The sequence below is a fragment of the Pipistrellus kuhlii genome, unplaced genomic scaffold (assembly GCF_014108245.1).
Source record: "Pipistrellus kuhlii isolate mPipKuh1 unplaced genomic scaffold, mPipKuh1.p scaffold_m20_p_9, whole genome shotgun sequence".
Lineage (NCBI taxonomy): Eukaryota > Metazoa > Chordata > Mammalia > Chiroptera > Vespertilionidae > Pipistrellus > Pipistrellus kuhlii.
The window spans coordinates 30,734,769-30,752,504 of NW_023425595.1; the positions used below are offsets into that span (position 1 = coordinate 30,734,769).

A 17,736-nucleotide genomic window follows, 5' to 3' on the forward strand; every position below is an offset into this window, starting at 1 on the left:
AAACCGGTTCCGGCACAATTTTTAATTTTTATTATTTTGCAATAGCTATAGAAAACATTTCTAATTTTAAACTGAGTTATAAGTTAGTTATAACTGAGTTTTCTATAGTTTGCTAATTTGTATTAGGAATATACTGTACAATGAAAAGAGTGATTGTAGCCAATTTGGAAGGTTATTTGGGAAAAGTTGTTTAAATCAGCAGAAAAAAGAGAGAAGATATTCTTTTTACTTAGACTAACAATCATACATTGCAAATACATCTGAGACGATTGTCGTTTATGCATGTTCCCTGCCATTATTATGATATCAATCTTTATTCACTTTGAAAATTCCTATTTTGGATTAATAAATTATATGATCAGTTTATCCTTAGGAATCGATAATGATGAATGGTTGGAGATGAGAGTGAACCAAGTAACCCTTAACTATCTTCTATCACCCTCTGTCCTCAGGATCTGGGCCGTTTTGATCTGCCATGATCACTTTCAACCTGAGCAGTTACAACACAGGGCCCTTCATCCTGGTGGGGATTCCAGGCCTGGAGCAATCCCACGTGTGGATTGGGATTCCTTTCTGTATCATCTATATCGTGGCTGTGGTGGGGAACTGCATCCTTCTCTACCTCATCGCAGTGGAGCGTAGCCTTCACCAGCCCATGTTCTTCTTTCTCTCCATGCTGGCTATGACTGACCTCATCTTGTCCACAGCTGGTGTTCCTAAGACACTCAGCATCTTTTGGCTTGGGGCTCGAGAAATTACATTCCCAGGGTGCCTGACACAAATGTTCTTCCTCCACTATAGCTTTGTCCTGGATTCAGCCATCCTGATGACTATGGCATTTGATCGCTATGTGGCCATCTGTTCTCCCTTAAGATACACCACTATCTTGACCCCAAAGATGATCATCAAGATTGCCATGGGCATCTCTTTTCGAAGCTTCTGTATCATCTTGCCAGATGTATTCCTGCTCACACGTCTGCCTTTCTGTCGGACACGCATCATACCACACACATACTGTGAACACATAGGTGTTGCCCGGCTTGCCTGTGCTGATATCTCCATCAACATCTGGTATGGCTTCTGTGTTCCCATCATGACAGTCATCTCAGATGTGATTCTCATTGCTGTTTCTTACGCTCTTATTCTCTGTGCTGTTTTTCACCTCCCTTCCAGAGCTGCCCGGCAGAAGGCACTTGGCACTTGTGGTTCCCATGTCTGTGTCATTCTCATGTTTTATACACCTGCCTTTTTCTCCATCCTGGCTCATCGTTTTGGACATAATGTTTCACTTACTTTCCACATCATGTTTGCCAACCTCTATATAGTTATTCCACCTGCACTCAACCCCATTGTGTATGGAGTCAAGACCAAACAGATCAGAGATAAGGTCATACTTTTATTTTCTACCAAAGGTATAGAATAATGCACAATGGAAAAGCTAGGGTAAGTGTATAGTGTATTAATGTACCAAGACTGATAAAAGCAAACACTATTGAAAGTCAGAACTGCCTGCAGGCACTTTTGCATACCAGGAAAAATGGTATCACCTCTATAAGAGAGATGATTCTATGTAGAAAAATTACCTGATGAGTTGTTTGCTCATGGAAATTTTACTGTGTCTGATCAGGAAAAAGGAGATGAAAATAGAGAGCTAAGTTATTCCAAATGAAAAAAAAATTGAAAATTGAGACTTTGGAGAAAGAAAATGTGTTGAATTAGAGATATAGAAGAACAGAGACTAAAAGTAAAAATATCAATCAGAAATTATTATTGAGGAGATTAGTAGATGAACATAAGACATTTATAATAATATTTTATTCTAATTACTCTTCATGTTATGCTTCATTGTAAATGCCTTTAAATGTCCCATCCCTGTACACAAAATATTTTTAGTAAAACTATGCTATAAACTATGATTTCTATCAGCAGTGTTGTAATGGAAATGAGAAAAATAGTATATTTATCAATGCCAGGGCTATTGGCACTGGTGCTGGGAGAGTAGAGTAGTTTCCAGGCTCCAAGACACATTGAGGAAATGAGCTCCCCAGTAGGATATAAAATAGTTGAAGAGCTAGGCAAAGCACTGGATGGATGTATCATTGTGAGTGCTTAAAAAACCTTGGCTCCCTTCCTCATTATACATAGATGAGACTTCCAGAAAGTTCATTTGAACACTGAAGTTAAAAATGCACTTCATTGTCCATAGGACTAGTGGAGCTCTTATGTATAGAATGTATTTTCTAGATTGCAAGAAAAGTCAATTAGAAGACACACTTCGGCAGTGAGAAAGGGGATGAAGAGGACCAGATTATAATAAAATAACATTCATGGTCAGATGCATATAAATGTCACAAGCATTAGAAGCGAGCAAATACTATATGCTGTGATAAAAAAGATGTAGAATACTGCATATATATATATATATATATATATATATATATATATATGATTTAAAAATTATTTATTGAGTAGGTAATATATTCCAAACATTATTCTAAGGATTCAGAATATGAGGTCAATAATAATGAAAAAGGATCTTTCCTGCTTCTATGGAGCTTATATTCTGGGAAGTGTACCAAATAAGAAGAGAGAATATAAATATTCATTGTTTTAAAATAGTAATATAACCAATAAGAAATAAAGCTGAGTGAAGTGGTGAATAAAACTGGTTGAGAATAACAATGACAGAGAGAATAGGGAATGCAGAGGCCCTGGGCTGGAAACAGGTGACATAAATGAAGGACAGAAGAGGCTGATGTGTCTGGATATGTGTGAGATGGGAATATGAGATGAGGGGTGAGGAGGATCAGGGCCATATCTTGTGAGAATGGAATCAGCCAAATCTCATTCTTGGAAGAGGAAACTGAAGCACACAGAATTAATAATGGCTTTTCTAGGCACACAGTAAGAAGTCTTACATGTGGAGTTAGACATAATAGAATCTCTTATTCCCTAGTGCAGTAATATTCCTTCCCATTGAATGCCTCCTCACTCACTTCCTGTGAAACCAGACTATCCAGGAAGGAAAAAAAATACAAGAGCCTGTTTTTTTTACTGTTTTTGTGAGCTCTAGTCATCTTAAATTAAGCCACATTTGTCTAACCAAGGATTCTGCCTTCTGTGCCAACTTTCTAAAAATACTCACAAATATCCAAAGAGATTATCGCTTATTCTCTTGTGGTTATTTCCATTTTGCTGAGAATGTGAATTGGCCAACAGCTGATATTTTTAAAGTTTACTGAAGGCATAATACATAAATAGAGTCTGGACCGAGATAATTTAAAAGTACATACATCTTTCATTCTGGTAGAAACTCAAACCCATGATTATTCACTGACATGCACCAATGACTTCCATCAAAGCTTATACCTAAAAAAACAACAAAGGAAGGGATTGTCTCTTGCACTGTCTCTACTTCTTTCTCCAACCCTTGTCTTTGGTCCAGTTATTTGTTATTATTTTTCTACCCTTCCCAGGAGAGTTTATTTCTCTGGCTTTGTGGACTCTTTGCTGGTAACTTTATATCTCAGTTTTTATATATGATCTTCATTCTAAATTTCATTACCTGCTTTCCTACCTCCAGGAGTTGGTACTAAGATTAAAAAACACACCACTGTTGATGAATATGCTTTGCAGATTTGAAAATGGGATTCTAAAGTTAGTTGTTATATTAGCATATTTACTAATTACAGCTGTTATTCTCATCTAGGACACATCACATTTACTAGTATATCTGAGCCATCATTATCATTTAAACTCTCCTACTCCACAACATAGGGAGTAAGTCAATAATATTGCAATAACTATGTATGGTATCCACTATACTGATCAAGATGATCAGTGTAAGTTGTATACATCTATTCACTATGCTGTACACCTAAAATTAATATTGAGTGTCAAATGTAATTGAAAAAACATAAAATAAAATAAAATAAAGTTCTCCCTCCCCTTCATTATTTATGATCTTTCTTCAAGTTTAAGTTTACTACCACAGCTTCCAATGACTGTTTCTGGTGTGACTGGTTGCAAATATTCTGTCCCATTGTTAGATCATGAATGAAATTACATGTTTTGATTCAGATTCAAAAGGAATAATTATACAAAATTCAGCAGGTAATGTTCTCACACAAAAATTGCCTCATCTTATATCTTTTCCTTATTGTGAATCCACATCTCTTATATTAGATATAAGCTAGTAAGATATACCCTATCAATAAGATAATTGACTTATCTCCCCATCCCAAGAATTTAGAACTAACTCTATTTATAAAAAATAGTGATCATGAATATGTCTCTCAAACACTCTCTTCTAGATTTTCCACATCTAACCATTCTTTAGATCTTTAGCCACATTCACTCTGACAACTCATTTGCCCCATCTTGGCCAGATAGTTGTACTTTGTACCTAGACCTGTTATTGCATAGATTCTTAGTGTCATATGCTAATGACAATTAGATATAGTTATTGTGTTCAGGAGAATAATGTAGGGGTATTTAAAATGAGTAACAAAACAGATTTATAACACTTGTCTTAGAAGAAAAGAGGCAGTTGGAGGTTTTTAATGACTTGTATCTGCCATTTTTTTGAGCTTATATTACTAAAATAAATTTTCAAATAATTTATGTCATAATTTTAGTCTAGGAGCATTCACAAAGCACCTGTTATATAAAAGAAAATCACACAAGTGAGTGTAGAGATGTAAGGCAAATACACATACTGTGAACAATCAAGAGGTTTTTAGTTTAGTCCCAGGAGAAAATCCACATGTAGATTTATTCAGATTATTTTATGTTTGCAGTGACTGGGGTAGAATATTAGGGAAGCACAATTGAAGCCTAATCAACCACTTCTTGGAGTCAAAGAAAGCTTACTGGAGGAGTTCATTTCTGGATTATCTATTGTAGAATAGCACAACAACTGAGCTCCAAGAATAAGGGGAACAGAGCCTGTCACCACAAGTTTAATTTTCCCTTTTCTAATTTTTACTTTGCTATGCTTCTTCCTTTATATTTATTTATTCTTATTAAATTTATTAAGGTGATATTAGTTAATCAGATGATAAAATTTTCAAGTGTACATTGCTTTGATACATGATCTGTATATTGTACTAAGTACCCACCACACAAAGATAAGTCATCCTCTGTCGTCATATATTTGGCCCCTTTACCCCTTCACTATTCCCCATCCCTTTCCTTCTGGTAACCACCATACTATTGTCTGTGTCTACGAGTTGGTTTTACAGCCCACCTTTATATTTAAAATTGTCTGAAGTACACTTGTTTGTCTGTTTTAGATCTTTCCCATGTGAGAAACATATAATCAGATTTTATTTTATAAGACTTCAGTGCTAGGAAGTTCAAACAATATATAATTGTAACCTAAGTGAAGTGCTTGATTTTATGATGCTAATTTGTTTCATGTAGTCAATTTTCTGTTTCCTTTATGTGACTTAATTTTATATCACTTGTTATCAAGATATCATGTACATGCCACATGCCACATACTCTATAGAGAATTTTGGTCAAGTGCACAGGAGTCTAGGACTCCTTGCATTTGATCCTCAGCTCTACTATTTTCTTATTGTGTGACCCTTGGTAAGCTACTTAATATCTCTGTGCCCCAGTTTCTACATCTTTAAAACAGTATAAATGTTTTACCTATTAATCATAGGGTTGTTAAGAGAATTATAGAAGTGATTTCATGTAGAGCTTTAGATTTGTGTACTATATTAAATGTTCTCAGAAACAATGAATTCTTGCTATGAAGTTGCTTATTTGCTTTTATCTTGACCTGAAATTTAGAATATACACAAATTCTATGTTTTTCCACTAGGGGTCACCTGAGTATTGATCAAAAACACATTTGAACCACTTTCCTCATTAAATCCTAAGTGTGGGCTGGAGGCTGAACTGCATATGTTTTATGCTTACATACACATATACACTGGGTTGCAGTGTTTCACAAAGTGTGGTATGCATACCCCCAGGGGTATGGGAAGAGTCTGGTGGGGGTATGTGTTGCACTGGAGTTTGGTGGGGATATGCACTGCAATGTGCTTAGCTGTGCCTAATTCTACGTCATGAGTACGAGGGGTACTCAGTGTTACAAAAATTATAGAAGGGGTACACATATGTCAAAAGTTTGGGAAATACTGTATAGTGCAAAACTCCACTGTAGAGCTTATTAGTGTGAAACCTGGGGCCTCACTCTAACAGTATCTTGAAGAGAGACATTTAATTTTAAAGGGTGCACTGCTAATAATTTTCACAAATTAAATGTTCTATCCTATTTAATTAGTCAATCCTTATATAACCTTGATGGGTAGGAATTAGATGATCACATCCTACCTAATAAAGAGGGAATATGCTAATTGACCCTCATGCTATTGCAAAGATGGCAGCACCCACAGCCAATAAGGAGGGAATATGCTAATTGACTGCCCTGTCCTCAAAGATGGTGGTGCTCACAGACAATATGGAGGGAGTATGCTAATTGACGGCCCCACCCTCAATGATGGCAGCACCCACAGTCAATAAGTAGAGAATATGCTAATTGACTGTCATGTCCTCAAAGATGGTAGCAACCACAGCCACAAGATGGTGGTGCCCAGTCCCCTCAGTCCCTCCAGGGTGGCAGGCACACGGCAAGACCTTGCAGCATGCCTGCCTATGATGTCCTCCAATCTCCTCAGGCCTCTAGCCATGCAGGGCTGGCCTGAGGCACAGGCAAACCCCAAATGGTGGCTGTCCAGCTGCCCAGGGCCGCCCGAGGCTCAGATTTCTTGGGCTGGTCAAGGCTTGTGCTGCTGGCAGTGGTAGCAGCAGAGATGTGATGGTGTGCTGCTTTCCCCTGATCACCAGGTTGCCTCCTGCCCCTGAGGGCTCCCAAGCTTTGAGAGAGGGCAGGCTGTGCTGAGGGACCCCCCCTCCAGTCCATGAATTTTGATGCACCGGGCCTCTAGTTTTTATAGAAAACTTGTCCAAAATCTTTTATCTAGTAAGTAAGAGCATGGGCTCAAAACCTAGTAATGTGATAGGCATGCATGCACACACAACTACACACCCACTGGCACATCATCTCACATACAAATACAAAACCAAAAATGTACCCTGAAGCAATGTTAATGCTCAATCATGGGCAGGGTTAAAATAAGCTTCTTTGTATTCTTCTCTTGAGAGTCAGGGTCCCTCAGGCCCTTACTATTTACCTCTTCCCCACATTGAGCAGTTACCAGAAAAAATAAATGAGCATGGAATCACCTGCCCATCAGTCCCTTCCTCTCCCCTTCAGTTATTTCTTTGTTTGTGGCTCTGCCCCTCTTGTAGATCCTCTGTGTGCTGGTCAGAACAATCTTTCTTCTCTCTATTTGACTCTATTGAAGATTAGGTGAGTCCTGGCTGTTCCAAGGGATGTGGTTTGGATTTAGATTTGGAGAGAAATGCGGAGGGAATGAAAAACTCTGTGTTACATTTTCCAGGAGCCAGGAACTAAGTACTATACTTTTCTTTCTTGAGAAACTCCCAACTATAAGCCCAGGTCATGCTCTCCAATGGGACTTGTAAATACAAGTCAATGGGACTCAAAAGATTAGAATAAGTGGACAATTATATAATTAAGAATGGCCATTGTAAGTGATATATATATTTTTTAATCAAATATCTGACAACCTGTAGCCCTAACTTAAGAGTGGAACTAAGGCAGCTGATCAATGTTTCTCTCATATGGATGTTTCTAACTCTCTATCCCTATCCTTCATTTCTGTAAAAAATCAATAAAATATATATTTTTAAAAAGTAACGTACACAAAGAACTGAAAAGATATAAAAAGAGAATGCTTCTTCTTTTGTTTGTTCAGAATTTGACAGAGATATTCTGCTCTGAACGGGCACGTAATAAAGATGACTCCTAATTAAAAAAAAAAAAAAAAGAGTGGAAATAAGTCTGTGGATTTTTTGTGTGCTCAAGGGTGCCCTTAGTTGTTATGTATCTGTCTCTTTTGATTCTCCTTTTCACTCCATGGTTTGACTTCTAGTAATAATGCTAATGATATAAAATATAATCTAATAAAAATAAGTAAAAATTATATGCTTATTATGTGCCAGACACTACACTAAAATGTGATTTTAAGAGTGTCGTATTTTATCTTAATAATAACAGCAAAAATTAAAGATATTGGGCCCTTTTTGAAAATGATGAACCCAAGGATCATATAGTTCAAGTAAGTTTGCCCAAGTTCCAAATTCACAAAGCTAGTCAATTATGTACCTACTTTTCTGGCTCCAGAGCATATACTCTTTGCCAATATTTTATTAAGATACTGTGGGAACTTGTGTGTGTGTGTATATATCATTATATTATAATCACATTTAACAAAAGTAATACTAATTACTTCATATCATCTAATACCTACTTCATATTTAAATTTACCCAATTATACACTATTTTTTCTTTTATACCTAGCTTATTTAATCAGAATCCAGTCAGGAATTGCATTTTCCTCATTTAAGCCCCAACTCTTTTTAATGTCATCGACTTATTGCAAAAAGCAGCCTGTCATGTAGATTGCTGCACATTGTGAATTTGTTGTAGAATGATAAGCTTCAGATGAACTTTCTTAATGTGTGCCCATGAATGTTTGTAAGTACTTTTGAATGACTGTATAAAGATCTGTTGTGTCTGAGTGCATAAAAATATAAAAGGTAGAAAAAACTTTTCTTTACATGTGTATAAAAGAAGGATGACCTCAGACAAGCTGGAAGTGCTGTGATTCAAAGTATATAACTTTAGGGGCTGATGCCATATGTTGTTGGAATACATAAGGAGCACAGAAGAGAGGTTTCAATGTCCCATTCAGATCTTTGCTGTTGACCATAGATGAGCCTGGGAACCCAAATGGACACGAGGGCCAACATGAAGCTAAATTGGAGAACACAGAAAATCACCAATTTATTAACTTTATAAAGAGATTTGTTTTTGAGAATGACTATTTTTATTTTGTTTTGTTTAAAAATGCCACATTCTAAATAAATGATTTTTAAACTACTGAAAAAACAAAACAAAACACACCTGATTGTCAAGCATACTGTTGGAACTCAGCTAGTATTTTTTTAAGCTGACTTAGGTTTTTGAATGGCAATAAGGTGTTGTTGACCTTACAAACCTGAAAGTCACAGTCACAAGGTAGTTATGAATAATTGCCCTGAGGCAGAGATTGATATTCCACAATGACAGAAAAAGCAGATCTTAACCAATAATGTCCATAAAGTCATGCTAACTATAATCCACCAACCTGTGAAAAAGAATATTCTATAGTTTGTTAATTTGTATTAGGAATATACTGTATAATGAAAAGAGTGGTTGTAGCCAGTTTGGAAAGTTATCTGGGAAAAGTTGTTTAAATCAGCAGAAAAAAAGAGAGAAGATATTCTCTTTACGTAGATTAACAATCATATATTCCAAATGCATCTAAGACGATTGTCGTTTATGCATTTTACCTGCCATTATTATGATGTCAATATTCACTTTGAAAACTTCCATTTTGGATGACAAATTATATGATCAGTTTATCCTTAGGAATTGATAATGATGAATGGTTGGAGATGAGAGTGAACCAAGTAACCCTTAACTATCTTCTGTCACCCTCTGTCCTCAGGATCTGGGCCGTTTTGATTTGCCATGATCACTTTCAACCTGAGCAGTTACAACACAGGGCCCTTCATCCTGGTGGGGATTCCAGGCCTGGAGCAATCCCACGTGTGGATTGGGATTCCTTTCTGTATCATCTATATCGTGGCTGTGGTGGGGAACTGCATCCTTCTCTACCTCATCGCAGTGGAGCGTAGCCTTCACCAGCCCATGTTCTTCTTTCTCTCCATGCTGGCTATGACTGACCTCATCTTGTCCACAGCTGGTGTTCCTAAAACACTCAGCATCTTTTGGCTTGGGGCTCGAGAAATTACATTCCCAGGGTGCCTGACACAAATGTTCTTTCTCCACTATAGCTTTGTCCTGGATTCAGCCATCCTGATGACTATGGCATTTGATCGCTATGTGGCCATCTGTTCTCCCTTAAGATACACCACTATCTTGACCCCAAAGATGATCATCAAGATTTCTGTGAGCATCTCTTTTCGAAGCTTCTGTATCATCTTGCCAGTTGTATTCTTGCTCACACGCCTGCCTTTCTGTCGGACACGCATCATACCACACACATACTGTGAACACATAGGTGTTGCCCGGCTTGCCTGTGCTGATATCTCCATCAACATCTGGTATGGCTTCTGTGTTCCCATCATGACAGTCATCTCAGATGTGATTCTCATTGCTGTTTCTTACGCTCTTATTCTCTGTGCTGTTTTTCGCCTCCCTTCCAGAGCTGCCCGGCAGAAGGCACTTGGCACTTGTGGTTCCCATGTCTGTGTCATTCTCATGTTTTATACACCTGCCTTTTTCTCCATCCTGGCTCATCGTTTTGGACATAATGTTTCACTTACTTTCCACATCATGTTTGCCAACCTCTATATAGTTATTCCACCTGCACTCAACCCCATTGTGTATGGAGTCAAGACCAAACAGATCAGAGATAAGGTCATACTTTTATTTTCTACCAAAGGTATAGAATAATGCACAATGGAAAAGCTAGGGTAAGTGTATCGTGTATTAATGTACCAAGACTGATAAAAGCAAACACTATTGAAAGTCAGAACTGCCTGCAGGCACTTTTGCATACCAGGAAAAATGGTATCACCTCTATAAGAGAGATGATTCTATGTAGAAAAATTACCTGATGAGTTGTTTGCTCATAGAAATTTTACTGTGTCTGATCAGGAAAAAGGAGATGAAAATAGAGAGCTGAGTTATTCCAAATGAAAAAAAAAATTGAAAATTGAGACTTACAGTTTTGGAGAAAGAAAATGTGTTAAGTGAGATAGAGACACAGAAGAACAGAGACTAAAAGTAAAAATACCAATCAGAAATTCTTATTTAGGGGTTAGTCGATGGACATAGAACATTTATAATAATATTTTATTCTAATTAGTTTCCATGTTATGCTTCATTGTAAATGCCTTTAAATGTCCCATCCCTGTACACAAAATATTTTTAGTAAAACTATGCTATAAACTGTGATTTCTATCAGTAGTCTTATAATGGAAATGAGAAAAGTGGCATAGTTATCAATGCCAGGGCTACTGGCACTGGTGCTGGAAGAGTAGAGTAGTTTCTAGGCTCCAAGACACATTGAGGAAATGAGCTCCCCAGTAGGATATAAAATAGTTGAAGAGCTAGGCAAAGAACTGGATGTATCATTGTGGGTGCTTAAAAAACCATGGCCTCCTTCCTCATTATACATAGATGAGACTTCCAGAAAGTTCATTTGAACACTGAGGTTAAAAATGCACTTCATTGTCCATAGGACTAGTGGAGCTCTTATGTATAGAATGTATTTTCTAGATTGCAAGAGAAAATCAATTAGAAGACACACTTCTGCAGTGAGAAAGGGGATGTAGAGGGCCAGATTATAATAAAATAACATTCATGGTCAGGTGCATATAAATGTCACAAGCATTAGAAGTGAGCAAATAAGTGAGCAAATACTATATGCTGTGATAAAAAAAGTATATAAAAATATATATAATTTATTGAGCAGATACTATATTCCAAACATTATTCTAAGGATTAAGAATATGAGGTCAATAATAATGAAAAGGGATCTTTCCTGCTTCTATGGAGCTTATATTCTGGGAAGTGTACCAAATAAGAAGAGAGAATATAAATATTCATTGTTTTAAAATAGTAACATAACCAATAAAAAATAAAACTGAGTAAAGTGGTGAATAAATCTGGATGAGAATAAGAATGACAGTGAGACTAGGGAATGCAGAGGCCCTGGGCTGGAAACAGGTGACATGAATGAAGGACAGAAGAGGCTGATGTGTCTGGATATGTGTGAGATGGGAATATGAGATGAGGGGTGAGGAGGAACAGGGCCACATCTTGTGGGAATGGAATCACTCAAATCTCATTCTTGGAAGAGGAAACTGAAGAACACAGAATTAATAATAGCTTTTCTAGGCACACGGTAAGAAGTCTTACATGTGGAATTAGACAGAATAGAATCTCTTACCCCCTAGTACAGTGATATTCCTTCCCATTGAATGCTGCCTCACTCACTTCCTGTGTATACATGAAGGAAAAAAAAATACCAGAGCCTGTTTTCTTACTGTCCTTGTGAGCTCTAGTCATCTTAAATTAAGCCACATTTGACTGACCAAGGATTCTGCCTTCTGTGCCAACTTGCTAAAAATACTCACAAATATCCAAAGAGATTATCGCTTATTCTCTTGTGGTTATTTCCATTTTGCTGAGAATGTGAATTGGCCAATAGCTGATATGTTTAAAGTTTATTGAAGGCATAATAAGTAAATAGAGTTTGGACCAAGATAATTTAAAAGTACATACATCTTTCATTCTGGTAGAAACACAAACCCATGATTATTCACTGACATGCATCAATGACTTCCATCAAAGCTTATACCTAAAAACAACAACAAAGGAAGGGATTATCTCTTGCACTGTCTCCACTCCCTTCTCCAACCCCTGTCTTTGGCCCAGTTATCTGTTATTATTTTTCTACCTTTCCCAGGAGAGTTTATTTATTTCTCTGGTTTATGTACTCTTGGCTGGTAACTATATCTCAGTTTTTATATATGATCTTCATTCTAAATTTCATTACCTGCTTTCCTACCTTAGGGAGTTGGTACTAGGATTATAAAACACACCACTGTAGATGAATATGCTTTGCAGATTTGAAAATGTGATTCCAATGTTAGTTGTTATGTTAGTATATTTACTAATTACAGCTGTTATTCTCATCTAGGACACATCACATTTACTAGTATATCTGAGCCATCATTATCATTTAAACTCTCCTACTCCACAACATAGGGAGTAAGTCAATAATATTGCAATAACTATGTATGGTATCCACTAGATTGATCAAGGTGACCGGTGTAAGTTGTATACATCTACTCACTATGTTGTACACCTAAAATTAATATTGAGTGTCAAATGTAATTGAAAAAACTAATAAAATAAAATAAAGTTCTCCCTCCCCTTTACTATTTATGTTCTTCCTTCAAGTTTAAGTTTACTACAATAGCTTCCAATGACTCTTTCTGGTGTGACTGGTTGCAAATATTCTGTCCCATTGTTAGATCGTGAATGAAATTACATGTTTTGGTTCAGATTCAAAAGGAATAATTATACCACATTCAGCAGGTAATGTTCTCACACATAAATTGCCTCATCTTATATCTTTTCCTTGTTGTGAATCCACATCTTTTATATTAGATATAAGCTAGTAAGATATATCCTATCAATAAGAGAATTGACTTATCTCCCCATCCCAAGAATTTAGAACTAACTCTATAAAAAATAGTGATCATGAATATGTTCCTCATATTCTTCTAGATTTTCTACATCTAACCCTTCTTTAGATCTTTAGCCACATTCACTCTGACAACTCATTTGCCCCATCTTGGCCAGATACTTGTACTTTGTACCTAGACCTGTTATTGCATAGATTCTTAATGTCATATGCTAATGACAATTAGATATAGTTATTGAGTTCAGGAGAATAACGTAAGGGTATTTAAAGTGAGTATCAAAACAGATTTATAACACTTGCCTTCGAAGAAAAAGGCAGTTGTAGTTTTTTTAATGACTTTCTGCCTTTTTTTGAGCTTATATTACTAAAATAAATTTACAAATAATTTATGTCATAATTTTAGTCTAGGAGCATTCACAAAGCACCTGTTATATAAAAGAAAACACACACATGGATGTAGAGATTTAAAGTGAATACACATACTGGGAACAATCAAGAGGTTTATAGTTTAGCCCCAGGAGGGGCTAAACAAATAAATTTATATGTAGATTTGTTCAGATTATTTTAAGTTTGCAGTGACTGGGGTAGAATATTAGGGAAGCTCAATTGAAGCCTAATCAACCACTTCTTGGAGTCAAGGAAAGCTTACAGGAGGAGTTCATTTCTGTGATTATCTAGAATAGCACAACAACTGAGCTCCAAGAATAGGGGGAACAGAACCTGTCACCAGAGGGTATTTGCCTGAGACTGGGTGAGAAACCAAGTGTTTCAAAGATCTGCAAGTCCAAACTGATGGGGGAAACCATTTCTAGTGATGATGGGATTGTTCAGGGGGTTGCATGGGTTGGTCAGTGAGAAACGTGGGAGCTCAAAAACTAGTCTTTAGTGGATGTAGGGAACTGACCAAAATATCAGTAGATAAGGTCTGTAAATTGTATGGCTTGATGCAATTGTTGGCACTTGAAAGCTAATAATTAATTACACATTCTCTACTTCTTGTTGCAAACTAGTTGTAATATAGGTATAAGAGGCAGACAGATGGATATAAAAATAATATTCTGATAGTATTTAATTTAAGAATGTGATATGACTGTATATTCACATTGGCTATTTATTTATTTATGCTTTTTACTATTTTATTTCCAACTCTTAATTTTGGAGGATATACACAAGAGTGAGTGAAGATTCACAGTACAATCACATTAGCTCATTTTTTCTGCAGAAGGCAAGCATTGGTTAAAAAATATAGATATACATATCTCTGTAAATATGTAGAGAAAAACCTTTAGATGAGTTCTTCTCATGCTTTACATACTTTATTTTATTTATCCTTATAATATTCCTATAAAGTAGGCATATTTATTATTATCCTGAATTTAGAGATAAGGAATTTGAGGCATAGAGAAACTGAGTATCTTGTCTAAAGTCACACAATTTATGTGTAGCAGAAATAGGATTTCAACCTTGATAATCAGTCTTCAGAGCCTGCTCTGGATCTTAACCCCTGTGCTTAAGGGAGAATAAACAGAAACAAGAAAAATATAACCTTGAACTACGTTTCCCTCTCACACCTTCCTCCTCCTCCAAAATCAAGGTGGGAACCACATATTCTGTTTATTTTATTTATTTATTTATTTATTTATTTATTTATTTTGTTATTTTTATTTAAAAATATATATTTTATTGATTTTTTTTACAGAGAGGAAGGAAGAGGGATAGAGAGTTAGAAACATTGATGAGAGAGAAACATCAACCAGCTGCCTCTTGCACACCTTCTACTGGGGATGGGCCCGCAATCAAGGTACATGCCCTTGATCGGAATTGAACCCAGGACCCTTCAGTCCACAGGCTGAAGCTCTATCCACTGAGCCAAACCGGTTTCAGCCACATATTCTGTTTAAATTAAAGTTTAAAATGATTAATCTATTTTATTCGAAATAATATAACAAATCCATATTGCTGAGTTCATTTTTGTTTTAAAATATACTTTTATTGATTTCAGAGAGGAAAGGAGAAGGAGAGAGAGATAGAAACATCAATGATGAAAGAGAATCATTGAACATCACCCAGGGCCAGAAGTGGGGGCTGTGAACATGGGGAAACAGGGAGCTGTTCGTGGAATTTTGCCATGTGCCCTGACTGTGAATCAAATTGTGACAGCCTGGTTCATAAGTTGATATTAAACCACTGAGTCACACTGGCCTGGCTGAGTTTATTTCTTGGCCTTTTTTTTCTCCCTCCATAATGCTTCCTGGTGCATTTAACATGTCCTTTGATGTTCTACTCTTTCCTCAAGGAAACACCTTCTCCCTCAGGTCCCTTAAGCAGGATACAATATGTGAGCCATTCTGAGTAGAATGTCTCTGAGGAGCCAGAGATCAGTCCCCTGAGAAGGATCAATGAAAAAAGAAGAGGGAGGTGATGAACTCTGGCTTGTAACCCCAGGGAAAGGAGGTAGCAGATGGTGGGAGACAAGTCCCCGTCTATGACTGGTTCATTCAGTTCTGTATACTACAGTGGCTCCAAAAGCTCATATCAGGAAGAAGAAGTATGAATGGAGTCTAGAATGAGGGCTCCCTCAGAGTGGGAGTGGAAACTCAAGGCCAAATAGAGCTGCCAAATCGGTGTGAGCTATAAAGGCAGCTTCTCCTGTCAAGAAGAAAATTGTTGTTGATTTAGGAGTTAGGCAAAAATTCCAGGAGAGGAACTAGTCCTGGGCTGGGATCTAGGAGCTCTTGTTCCTGGTCCCATCCCTATGTGACCCTATCTGTTCTGTACATCAGTTACCTGATCATAGACAATAGACATGGGTACACGATAGTGTGATACCCTTGAAGTACACCAGCACCGCGGAGAAGCTTCAGGACTCCAGACACAGCTCAGAGACAGTCCTGTGCCTGGGAGCTCAGGGAGACCAGAGAGCCCACCTTACTTCTCCCTCAATGTGTCCTTTGCTGAACTCCTGACATACAGAAGAAGCTGGGCCATGTTGACCTTGGAGATGAGGTGAAGGACTGGGCGGGCAAGGACAGCAAAGCAGGCAAGTGGACGATGAGAAGGGTGCAGCTGCGCCTATAGAGAATCAAACACAGAACAGAGGCTAAGGCTGGAAGGTGGGAAATGGGTCCTGGATTCTTTCTCCTCCCTGTCATTTAGCCTATGGGAGGAAATGGAAAGAGCAGAGGTGGGGGCTGAGAACATGGGGGAAACGGGGAGTTGTTCCTGGAAATTTGCCAAGAGGAAGTGTGCTAAAAGGCCCTCATCCTGAGTACAGAACTTTCTTACCAGGCCCCTGTACATTGTGCTTGCCCTGTGGTTTTGGGAGAGATGTTCTCAGGCTCTCAGGGATTTGACACATCCTCCTTCTTTTGTAAAGGCTGAGCCCGCCCTGTGGTCCTGACAGAATGTTCTCAAGCTTCAAAGGAGCCCACAAGGGATCCCATTGTGAGAGTGGCCCCATGACTTGGTGAAGCCTCATCCTTCAGAAGGAAGCTCTGGTTTCTAAACCAACAAGACTCCCATGTATTATAGAAAAGTCTAGCCTGGCTTATTATCTGACCCTACTCTGCAAAGAGTTGAAGTGTAGGGATGTGAGAGAAGGCCCAGAAGCAGTGCCACAGAGAAAGCTAGAGCACACACAGAAGCTTGTAGCATCACCCAGAGCCAGAGACCTTATTCTCTGTTCACCTTCCCCAGATTCCTCAGTGCCCAGGACCAGGTTAAAATACCAGATGTTGTATCTCATGAAGTTCAAGGACATAACTGTGGTCTTTAGGTGGAGCATAAAAAGCCTTCTTCTAGGTTGCTTTTCACCCACTTAAACTCGGATAGGTAAGGTCCTCCTGCCTCCACCATTTTGACCTGAACACCAATTGCTCTGTTCCTGTGGCATCTAAACTGAACCCAGTTGCTTCTATTGCAGCCTAAACTGGATGCTCTGTTGTACTCTCAGTGGAATCAGAACTTTCCAAGACTGAGTTCTGCATAATCCAATAGTTTTCCCATGGACAAAAGACAGAATGAAAAGAGCTACCAAGTTGAGTCAGGACATGGATATCTATACTGGTAAATGGAGGAATTAAGATTATTTTTAGAATATTTTTTTTATTGATTTCAGAGAGAAAGGGAGAAAGAGAGAGAAAGAAACATCAATGATGAGAGAGAATAATTGATCGACTTCCTCTTGCATAGCCCACACAGGGGTTCAAGCCTGTAACCTGGGCATATACCCTAACTGGTGATCAAACTGTGACCTCCTGGTTCACAGGTCACACTCAACCACTGAGCAACACCAGCCAGGCTATGACTCAGGTGCACAGAGCTATGGTACATCAAAGCTGGGTGGGGG

At 37.8% G+C, this 17,736-nt stretch overlaps 2 protein-coding genes across 2 annotated transcripts; both read left to right on the plus strand.

Annotated features, from left to right (window-relative positions):
- Positions 1-463: 463 nt before the first annotated feature.
- On the plus strand, positions 464-1,504 carry LOC118713498 (olfactory receptor 52H1). Its single transcript, XM_036428127.2, has one exon. It carries the CDS (start codon positions 476-478, stop codon positions 1,421-1,423), a length of 948 nt encoding a protein of 315 aa, XP_036284020.1. The 5' UTR covers positions 464-475; the 3' UTR covers positions 1,424-1,504.
- Positions 1,505-9,676: 8,172 nt separating this feature from the next.
- Positions 9,677-10,633, plus strand: LOC118713499 (olfactory receptor 52H1). Its single transcript, XM_036428128.2, has one exon. The coding sequence runs from the start codon at positions 9,677-9,679 to the stop codon at positions 10,622-10,624; it is 948 nt and encodes a 315-aa protein (XP_036284021.1). The 3' UTR covers positions 10,625-10,633.
- The last annotated feature ends 7,103 nt before the right edge of the window (positions 10,634-17,736 follow it).